Source organism: Sipha flava, unplaced genomic scaffold, assembly GCF_003268045.1.
Source record: "Sipha flava isolate LNK unplaced genomic scaffold, YSA_version1 587_pilon_pilon, whole genome shotgun sequence".
NCBI lineage: Eukaryota > Metazoa > Arthropoda > Insecta > Hemiptera > Aphididae > Sipha > Sipha flava.
In genome coordinates this window covers 257,888-269,566 of record NW_020273566.1, presented here as the reverse complement: position 1 = coordinate 269,566, position 11,679 = coordinate 257,888, and the positions used below count along the sequence as shown (strand labels likewise).

The window sequence follows — 11,679 nt, the reverse complement described above, 5'->3', positions numbered from 1 at the left end:
CGAGTATTATTTTTTAGCATTGGTGCTTTATTGGTTATTTTTTCAGGGTACCTATCAATGAATCTAAGATATACAGAATATTTTAACCACAAAAAAATGTGTGAAACAGTTTTACAACACCATTTCAGTACACATTTTTATCACAATCATGCTAATTAGACGAAAATAGTGTGACACAAAGTTTAGAAAAAAAATTATATCCTTAAATTATAACATAATATACCTTGAATAAATCGTTCTCGCCAACTTTGCCACCTTCTCATTTCACAGCATGTTGATCTTGGTAAAAAGAATTCATTTTATACAAGCTACTTTTCAAACCAATCTGGGCCACTGGGTACCCAGTGATGCTCCCATAAATTTTGTTAAGAGTATACTACGCAGGCGTGTATCTGAAAATTGACATTTTTTATGATTTAGGCGGTGATGATGGTTAGTGGTGGAAAAGTTCTGTAAATATTAAAAAAATTCTAAATGCATACATTTTTATTTTTTACAGAAATAGAAATTAAAATTATTTAAACAAATTAATAACGTCTACTAATAATGTCTACTAATAACCTGAGGAAAAACTGTATGTCAATTACGAAATAAGGCAAAAATGAAAAATTGTAAAACGTATTATATTTAATACTTCTCAATAAAGTGTTTGAGACTTAAGAGTGTACGCAGTATACCCATGGATTTTCAAAATTATGTTGAGAGTTTACTGGGTATGTATAGTATACTCTATAGGAACACCACTGTCAGTACCCAGTTAACTGGTCAAATTAAGTTAACCTTCAAATATTAATAAAATTCAAATGTTCTAATCCAAATGTCTCCGCCAAATTACTAAAGCCCCGTATTATATTTAAAATGGATCGCAGGAATTCTATTGAAGACTATTAGTAGAGACCACTCTCATGTATTAAATCTATGCATTATTATTGTTTCTGAAATCATTGATTATAGATAGTATATCCATAATCAATTACATTTCAGTTAGAAAATCATGACGATGACGAATAAACATTTAGGTATAATTTACTCGGCGTCGATCGATCCTTTTTTGACTTTTTTGTCCATTCGTCCTTTTATTCACATTTCTTCGCGGCCAATCGAATTCTTCCGTGCGATTGTCTACCCCCGACTCGCTAACTAATATTTAGGACCTATCACTTGCCATACCAATTATTTACCGAAACGTCTAGTTTTCGTCGAAAAGTTTCATTATCTAAAAGATCCTTCACTTAATCATGTTTCAGTCCGTACATTTTCCACGGCCCATCGCGGAATACAGCAGGACTATTTTTACCGAGCTCCGATATTTTCTCCGGTGTGTCTTAAATTCTAATGCTTTATTGTTCGCCATTATTTTAATTCGGTTAACTGCCTTCGGATAGGTTATTTTATACAATTTTATTAGCATGAGACTTTTATATTCCCTTCGCGTAACTTGCGATAACGCACATTAAACATCATTATAGTATAATCGTGGTTGGCATAATATTCCATTTTTACAATACAATCCCATTGTGGAGTCGTAATTTCGTTTTAAATTAAGTTTTCTACTGGTTCAGACGAATTTTCACCCATCGATTACATCACCTTACTCTATGATTTACAATGTTTGTTCAAAAAGTTTTTTTTCCATCTAATTTATGATTTTGAAGTAGGAAATTATGAGATTATAATATACGTATAATTACAAATATAATTTAGTAACAATAACAATGTTTATGTATTTAATTAATTACTCGGTTTGATCGTTATAAGCTTATAGAATTATTTCTTGATAAATATTTATCATAAAATATGGAGGATATATCATACATCCAGTGGTATTGACTTGGCAAAATAATAAATAGGGATACTCAGGTGACTTGAAAAAAAATGCTTCCTACAACAAAGCGAAAAAAGAAAAGCACTAGTTTAATCATCTATTGATGGTTTAAAGGCTATATAATAATAAACACGAACAGACGAATCGTTAATTTGTAAATGACGTGAGTGCTTTAGAATTTTAGTACTGACAACACTGATGTTCGTATAACCGATTCAATAATAATTATATTAGAAATGTTTTACGTTAAGTATTTTTAAAATAAACGAATTACTATCAATCAAAAACTTTATTAGTTAAGATCGATTTACAAAGTAATTAAAAGTATTTTCTGTTTTTATAAATGTTTATAAAACAATCAGAAATCGTAAATTTTCTATGTAGCAATATTACTTGTCATACTTAATGATTTTGAAAAAGTTAATAGCGGGAAAAAATATTTCCATCAGTTTGACGTGTATTCTGAGAGTTAACAGAAGCCATAAATTCGGACACTCTGACAATAATAGTGCATTGTAAACAAACGTCGAACATCGGATGAATATGTAAGGGAGGATATTCAAATCGGGGAAAAAACCAAATTCTATTATAACATGTTAAGATGCTGTATTTTGACGTTACTTTCACATTTCTTTCTGATCATACTTTTGTTGTAGAATACAACACAAAAGTATATCACGCGAAGACAGTCGTATTTAAATATATCATTCAGTATTTGCAAGGGCTCTTCAATTCTTTCCCGAACCCTGGGTACCCATTATTATTTCTTTACGCTCAACACCCTAATGGTTACAAACAACAGCGGTTTGTTCTCAAAACCGAACGTCACACACGAAATACAGTGTATTATTTATTTTTAACATGTATGTTTATATAATAACGACGCAAATTGCTTAAAATATTATGCGCATTTTTTTCATAATTAAATACGAAAATACTGAATCAGAAATGTTTCTTGAATATTACATGAGTTGCCGTGTGCATATTAATAAAACGCATATGATTCACGTCCGTATGAGTTGGGTCAGAATAAATTACAATTTATTCCTTTGAAAATAGTTTATATTAAAACTAATTTCATGACCGTCCATATACCATTTTCCTGCTGCCATTAATTGGATCGTAAAATCAACATATTATTATTATTATTATTATTATTATTGTATAAAAATGACCAAAGTGCCGATGCAGTGTGCCAAAAATCTACGGCGCATGTGTGCATACAGTGCGTGTGTTTTATGCACAATTATAATACAACTGCAGTGTATTATCATGTATGGGTAAACTTATATTATCATTATCTATTCCCGCAGCCGTAGACCGTATATTATTATCACTAAGCATTCCACACTTGACTAATTTAATTTAATTTAAAATAATTATTTATTTATTTTAATTTAATTTAATTAATTTACGGTCAATGAAATTATTTGGTGTTCAATGATCTAGATCAGGGGTCGGCAACCCACGGCCCGTGGGCCGCATGTGGCCCGCGAAGCAATTTTTTATGGCCCGCCCAAAGGTGATTAATTTTTGTTTTTGTTTTATTTTTGTTCAATAACATTTTTCATACAATTTTCAATACTATTCAATTCTTTTTTCTTTATAAATAAAATCTAAGATATTAAAATTTTAAATATATTTAATCTATGTATTTAATACATATGTATCTAATATATTTAATCTATGGTCATAGTTACTTTCCGTTTGTAGCAATTAGTATTACACCGTGATTACGCCCGTACGTTTGAATGTTTGCGTTTGTAATAGTTCTGTAGGATTTAAGTAATAAAAATCACTCACAATTTAATTTAATTAAAATAGACACTATATTATATAAATATGTATGTACAAATATCAATATGCGTTACAATTGCGGAGGAATTGCCGAATATATCGCGGAGTGTCATTCACGGAGTGTCGCGGATTGTACTCACCGACTAACTGAATGAGCGTCTGACCAGCCGGTATATATAATTTATATATTATATCAGCGTCGATTGTCTAGAACATTCTCAAAATTACCTTAACGAGATAATCATCGCATATTCTAGAACATGGGATTTCCCCTTATCCTATGACAATATTGTAAACAACTTGGACGATTCGCGGTGCGTTGTTTACGTCACTCCCCTACCAGTGACGGTGTCAAGCATAACCTACTTGGAGACGGTCTGGAAAACGAACTCTTCTTCCAGAACGTGTCCTTTGATCCTCCTTTGTAATGGTATTCGGTGTAGATGTCTAAATTTCTCTCGAAATATCTTCCTTAGAATGGTCGTCTACTATGATGTAGGCCGGTTTAAGTCTATCAATAGTTACTCTACCTTTTTTCTTCTTTATATCAATGGCAAAAGTTTTTTTATTTCTACTTATGACTCTATAGGGACCATCTTAGGGCATTTGTATTCCATTTTTGGGTCCGTCATGTCGAATGAATATGTACTCTGTGGTTGCAAGGTCCTTGAAAACAAAGTTTTTCTTCTCGCCATGTCGTGTACCATTGACAGGTCAGATCTGCTGAATGTGATGTCGAAGATCTTTGATAAACTCAGCTGCATCGACGAACTTGGCAGCATTATCTTTTGACGTTAGGAATTCACCAGGGAGTCTAAGTGGTTCTCTATAGACTAATTCTGCAGAGGTGGGTATCCAAGCTGCTCGGATGCCCAATAAGACTGTCAGAAGAGTTTCTGTCCATCAATTATTTTGATGATATTTAATGGCGGCTTTAAGCTGCCGATGGCTTCGTTCCACCATGCCATTTGCTAACGGATGATAGGCCATGATTCTAAGATGGTTCGTGCCAGTCAAGTTATTAAGTTGCTTGAAAAGGCATGACTCAAATTGTCTTCCCTGGTCTGTTGTGATACGAAGAGGGGTACCAAATCTTGCGATCCAATGCGTATAGAAAGCTCGTGCTACGGTTGCCGCTTCTTGATCTCCCAATAGAATTACCTCAGGCCATCGAGTAAATCTATCGATACACGTGAGGCAATAGCGAAATCCTTCAGAATAAGGCATAACGATTAGATCTAAATGAACATGTTCAAATCTTTGAGACGGTAAAGAAAATGAACTAAGAGGTGCTGTGACATGGCGCGTGATTTTGGCTCGTTGACATTCTACACATGCTCTCGCCCAATGTCTGCAATCTGCGTCAATTGCTGGCCACGCGAATCGCTGTTTAACAAGCTTCGTCGTGGCCTTGACACCTGGATGTGCGAGGCGATGTATACTATTGAAAACTTTACATCGGAATGGCTTTGTGACAAAAGTCCTGGCGGTTGAAGTTGATACGTCACAGAATACTAAGACATTCGTATCTGATAATTGAACTTGCTTGAGTTGTAGTCCAGTGTTTTTTTTTTCGTATTTTTTTCATTCATCGTCTTCCTGTTGTGATATCGCTAATGCAGTGTAGTCTATTGTCTCTGACAAGGCGTCAACGCGAGATAAGGTATCAGCCACGATATTTTGCTTACCTGGAACATACCTAATATCCGTGGTGAATTGTGAGATAAAGTCTAGGTGTCTGAATTGTCGTGGTGTGCATTTATCCGATTTCTGCTGAAATGCAAAAGTGATGGGTTTGTGATCGGTGAATATAACCAAATCGCGTCCTTCCACCATATACTGAAAATGCTTGACAGCAAGGTAGATCACGAGAAGTTCTCGATCGTTGTCTCCATATTTCGTCTCGGTCGCTGTGAGCTTCTTGGAAAAGAAGGCAAGAGGCTGCCACTCATCATTGATGAACTGTTGGAGAGTTGCGCCAACCACGGTGTTTGAAGCATCACTTACAAGAGCTAGTCAAGCGTTGTCACATGGATGTGCGAGAAGCGTGGCTGTGGCGAGTTTCTCCTTGCATTTTTCAAAAGCCGAAATAGCCTCTGGTATCCAGTTAATAGGTGACTTACCTTTTAAATTGGGTACCAAAAGATCACTTAGTGGTGCTTGTGCAACTGAAGCTCCAGGTATAAAACGACGATAGAAGTTTATCATACCCAAGAACTGTCGTAGACCCTTAGCGGACGATGACCTCTTGTAGCTCAAAATGTCAGTGACTCTGTCAGGTAGAGGACGTGTTCCTTCTCTAGAAATCATGTAGCCTAAAAACTTTACTTCTGACTGTCCAAAAACGCATTTTTTTGGATTGACAACCAGAGAGTATTCGCGTAGACGCTCAAAAATGATCTGTAAATGTTTGATGTGCTCTTCCTCAGAAACAGGTGACACACATATGTCGTCAATGCAGCTGTAACAGAAATCAAGTCCAAAAAGTACTTCGTCAATAAATCGTTGAAATGTTTGTGCTGCATTTCGAAGACTAAAAGACATGAAGAGGAATTCGTAAAATCCAAATGGTATCACGATTGCGGTTTTAGGAATATTTTCTTCAGCGACAGGAATTTGATTATATGCTCGGACTAGGTCGATTGTTGAAAAAATCGTTTTACCGTGGAGAAAGTGTGCAAAGTCCTGAATATGACGAACCGGATACCGATCTGGAATAGTCCGAACATTTAGAGCACGGTAATCCCTACAAGGACGCCAGGCGTCCGTTGTTTTCTTTGATACCAAGTGTAATGGTGATGCCCAAGGTCCCTGGGACGGTCGAATATTGCCTAATTGGATCATAGCTTCAAACTCCTTTTTTGCTGCCTTGAGCTTATCAGGTGCTAAGCGTCGTGGTTTACAAGCTACTGGGGGTCCTGGTATCGTTTGAATATAGTGTTTGGTGCTGTGCCTAATGTCTTTAGGTGCTCCATATGGTCGAGTGATCTCGAGAAATTTCCGTAGTAAACAGTCGTATTTCGTTTCTCCCACGACAATCTTTATGGATGGTATGGAGGATTCAGCAGCGTTACCATGAGCAGTGAGTCGTGTAACACCGTCTAAAAGACATTGATTACGCACGTCTACCAATAGATTGTAATGACTCAAGAAGTCCACACCAATGATGGGTTTGGATGGGTACTTCCGCGATCACAAATCTCCAAGTGAAATCTCGCCGAAGTTGAGGCTGAGCGCGATAGTGCCGTAGGTGTTAATAGGCGTGACATTGGCTGCTGATAGGACGTAATCGGATTTTACTCGTCGGTCTGGCAGCACTACGAGGATAAACACATAGGTCGGCACCCGTGTCGATGAGAAATTGAGTTTGAGAAATTCGATCAGTAATGAATAGACGGCGCGGGGACGGAATGGTTTCACTGGCCGTCATCAGTGATGACCCGTCTCGTTTTCCTGAATTATAGGTACAAGGTTCCTTGCATTTTCGCGATTGTGATCCATAACGCCAATGATACCAGCATAATCCATTTGCACCATGGAGAGTACGGCTCCGAGATCGAGATCTTGAGCGGTAAGTACTTGGTCTTGAGTCCGGATTACGAGAGGGACGAGTATTGATTGCTGCCACTTCACTTCTCAACGTCGCCATTTCCTGATTTATACTCAAGGTAAGCTGAGAAATTTTAAAATTCAACATAGCTTCAAGAGTGTTACTACTCGATGTCTCTGCTATTTGAGGTAGCAAAGGACCAGATGCATCCGCGATGTTGTCTGAATGGACAGCGAGTTCTTCAAGCTTACTATCTTTAACTATTGCTAACGCCACTTGTATACTTTTTGGTAGGCCGCCCTTCCAAAGTGTCTTTAATAATGTTTCCGGAACGGAAGAGTCAGCCAGGTTTTGGAGGTGGCGTAAAAATTGTGACAGTTTACGGTCACCAATCTCAACGCGCTCCAGAAGTTGACGTGTTTTTTCCTCTTGGGAGGCACTAAGACGTTTTATTAATTCATCTTTAATTTTTACATACTTACTGTCCGAGGGCGGCGTCATATTTATGTCTGACTTCAACTGCATATTTCGGCGGTAATGCTCCAACCACATACCCGAATTTCGTGCTGTCAGCTGTAACTCCCGCGCTGGTGAAACTACCTTCGACCATAGCAAACCAAAGTTCGGGATCTGACGAAATTAAATCCGGTATTTTGATGGCCACTCGAGCAATCGTTGCGTCTGTCTCTGCCATCACGTCGAGGTCACCAATTTGTGGGATTTAAGTAATAAAAATCACTCACAATTTAATTTAATTAAAATAGACACTATATTATATAAATATGTATGTACAAATATCGATACGCTTTACAATTGTGGAGGAATTGCCGAATATATCGCGGAGTGTCATTCACGGTGTGTCGCGGATTGTACTCACCGACTAACTGAATGAGCGTCTGACCAGCCGGTATATATAATATATGTATTATATCGGCGTCGATTGTCTAGAACATTCTCGAAATTACCTTAACGAGATAATCATCGCATATTCTAGAACATGGGTTTTCCCCTTATCCACTGACAATATTGTAAACAACTTGGACGATTCGCGGTGCGTTGTTTACGTCACCACAGTTTCATTTTACAAGTAAATCCAAACATTATGGATAACATTATATTAAAAAAGAAAAATTGGTGATGAACATCGTTTTTTTAATAATTCTTGGGTTGATTTATACTTTTTCGCCGAAAACAAAGGTAAGTCACTGTGTTTAATTTGTCAAGAAATTCAATTTTTCTGAAAGCAATTTTTTCCAGTAACATTCGTATTTTTTACACTCATATTTTTACGTAAAGTAATCAAATATATTAGCAATAACATTATTAGTATATATCATATGTAAATTTTTTTTTTTAATGTGGCCTTTGATAAACATTTGAAAAAAAAATATGGCCCGCGTAATTCAAAAGGTTGCTGACCCCTGATCTAGATATATAACAATATATATATTAGTATAATAACCCGGGGTACAATGGACGAAGTATCCCACTTAATCGTCAATAATGCAGTACAGTGGTGGATCGTGATTAAGGAAACGTTTACTACCTAAAATATTAAAAAAAAAAGACTATTATGATTGTAGAATAGTTGGCAGTAAACTCATTTAATGTAGTTGGTACATTTGAAAATAATAAATCAAAAAAAAAAAATTGATATTTTCAAAGTAAGTTTTATCTAATAATAATAATAATACAAACTATAATCACTATTATTATAGTATAAAATACATTCGTGTACCATTAGATAATGTGAATTTAATAGCTTATTTTTATATTTATACAGAATAAAATCTAAAATCATCAGGAATCAGTAGTATTATACCTTAGCAACATACCATGACTGATTCCTAATCATCCTGTGAACCCCACGAGTCACCACTAGTGCAGCCACACTCGTTCACTCACATTTTCACCGGCTACATGATTTGTTTCACGAATTTATTTAAAAAATAAAAACAACTTATCGCACTTATATATTATATATTATATTGTGTACGCACCGCAGTAGGAGTAGCATCAGCAACTTTGATGTACTGATACGTTTAATAAAATCGTGGTACATTTTGTGGGCGTCGCCCGATTGCGGCCCAAAGTAACCTTTTTACCTTTTCACCTATCCCGATTGCGGCCCGTACATAGCAGGTAGGAATTACTATTCAAGTGGTTATCAAAACCAAATAAATATCCCAATTGCGTCCGATACGTATTTTGACATCGTAATCACGATTCACACGATAACCAATATTCGGAGTGGTAATTTCCATAGATGTATACAACAACTATTAACTATTTTTTTATTGTAGACAATTTATTATTTTAATATTCGACTATTTATTGATTATTTACTGACATAATTGTATTTCATATCTTTATATATTGTAAAAAATTTATTATTTTACTATTTTACTATTTTTTACTGCAATCTTGTAATAATACTTTTAAAATAAATATTAAACATTTTGTGAACCAATGTGTGTCTGGACGCAATCGGGATACTTATATTTGGGATAAAATACGACTACCTGGACTCGGGCCGCAATCGGGCAACTCCGCATTTTGTCAATTCACACGGATTACGATTAAATAACGTAGTATTATTCAAACGTCACATTAAGTTTCAATAATGATGATAGACCAGGATCACAATGCGTCCACTGCATACGTATCGTTAGTAGCGATATTTATTGAAAAAATAACGAAAATAAAAACATATTTTATGCTCACAACGCGCATATTAATTTATTTGGTATCCCTAAAACATGATTGTTCACACCACTAACCACCGAAAAAATAAAACCACGCTTCGGTAACTTAAAATTATATATTTTGGAAGTGCAATTACGGTTGTACCTTTATAAGTATAATACTAGGCTAACATTATTATGTAATCCATTTTGATCCTCTGACAATAATCTGTTGAGGAAATATCGGTACTTGGTTATTCATATATTACAGTTAAAGTATTGAATTCCGTTATTTTATGAAATATTTGGTAATTCATGAATTACTTATGAATGTTAGTTAAAGTATGAAATCGTACATGAAAATTATTTATGAAAATTATACTTTAACTAGTTATTTCATTGAATATCTAATTATTCTATAAAATTTAAGTTTAATATAGGTTTGTTAAAGTATAAAATACATTAAAATTTAAAATATTTCATAACCTTTTTTTTATTTTAAAATTAATTAATTATTTATTATATTTTTATATTATTTATTATATTTGTACATGCAAGGCTATTGTAGAGACATACGAACCAACATTGAACGCTGTGACTGTATGACTATTACTAAACTTTAAAACTTACCAATTTTATTGACAATCATAAAAATAATAGGTGTAGGTATAACGATAATTTTATCTAGCACGATAAACGTACATTAACACTGTAACCGTCAACAAGAAGTCAGTTTTATCTAATTTATTGCTACGGTGGACCATAAAATATCAATATGTACATGTATGATTGTATCAATTTGACACATTAACGAAATGATGACAGGGATTGTATAAAATAACTAGTTAAAGTATAAACTTATATACATTCCCTACACTTTTTAGTTATTTTATAAATTACCTATTTATTTCATGAACTAACTGTTAACTGTTTCTTTAACTGTAACATATATATAGTGAACAAAGAAAAAAAAGTTGATATGACGTATCAACGAATAATCAGCGTTGCAATATAGTATACTTAACTGTAATAAAATAAAAATCATCATCATCGAATTACTTGTTTATGTAACCCGTTCTTTTTACACATTTTTCTGTAAGTAGTTTAAATTTGAATTGTAACATTAATATGTTTGCATTTATGAGTTCATAATTAATTTTATTATTGGCTTATCATCATAAACTGGAGTTGTCCGGTCCACATGAAATTATAGAAGCGATTTTTCGAATATGAAAAACTTTAGACACATTATGTTATATACATTAAGCAAAACAGTGAAAACAATACATACACACACGCACACACACACACACACAAAATATTCTAAGAATATAATTATAAATAAATGTAAAATTTTTCCTCAAGGCATTAAAGTTAGAAAAATCATATGATAATTAAAAAGAAATAAGTTACTAATATTGTAAAAACTTCTTTTCTTTTCTCCTCAAATTATTCATGTAATTGTATAAATCTTAAAAGCTAATGGTCTATGTTGTCGAAGCTATAATGATCAATACAAAAAACCAAATATATATATATATATATATAAAATTTCTAAGTTTTACTCAATCGATTTATTCAGACATGCAATACATGTTTTGGGGTACTGATATCTCAGTAGGTATTGATGTAGTAAGTCGTTTATTTCGTGTATTAAAAAATGTACGCTGATCCGAAGAAATTAAGAAGAAAAAACACGACGACATTAAGCATGACATGAGATTACTTCGGTGTAATGGAGCATGAAAAATGCTCACTTTGAGGAAACGCGATAATTGTAAACGAGGTCCCATTGTGTTCGGAAATCACAAAAACATCGGCCA

The 11,679-nt window shown here is 34.3% G+C and overlaps 1 protein-coding gene across 1 annotated transcript; it reads right to left on the bottom strand.

Annotated features, from left to right (window-relative positions):
- Window positions 1-4,336: 4,336 nt before the first annotated feature.
- LOC112691264 lies at window positions 4,337-7,866 on the bottom strand. The gene is made up of 5 exons (XM_025565422.1): window positions 7,655-7,866; window positions 6,923-7,611; window positions 5,746-6,723; window positions 4,588-5,040; window positions 4,337-4,518 (listed from the first exon to the last, which is right to left on the bottom strand). The coding sequence occupies exons 1-5, from the start codon at window positions 7,864-7,866 to the stop codon at window positions 4,337-4,339; spliced, it is 2,514 nt and encodes an 837-aa protein (XP_025421207.1).
- Between the last annotated feature and the right edge of the window lie 3,813 nt (window positions 7,867-11,679).

Bases quoted from the DNA above. Each gene is read 5' to 3' on its own strand.
- LOC112691264 (XM_025565422.1), bottom strand. From the start codon at position 7,866: ATGGCAGAGACAGACGCAACGATTGCTCGAGTGGCCATCAAAATACCG. The intron at 6,724-6,922 runs GTAAAATCCGAT...AATGTCTTTTAG, and splicing joins TAGTGCTGCCAGACCGACGA to ACGGTGTTACACGACTCACT. The intron at 4,519-4,587 runs GCATGGTGGAAC...ATTGATGGACAG, and splicing joins CTATCATCCGTTAGCAAATG to AAACTCTTCTGACAGTCTTA.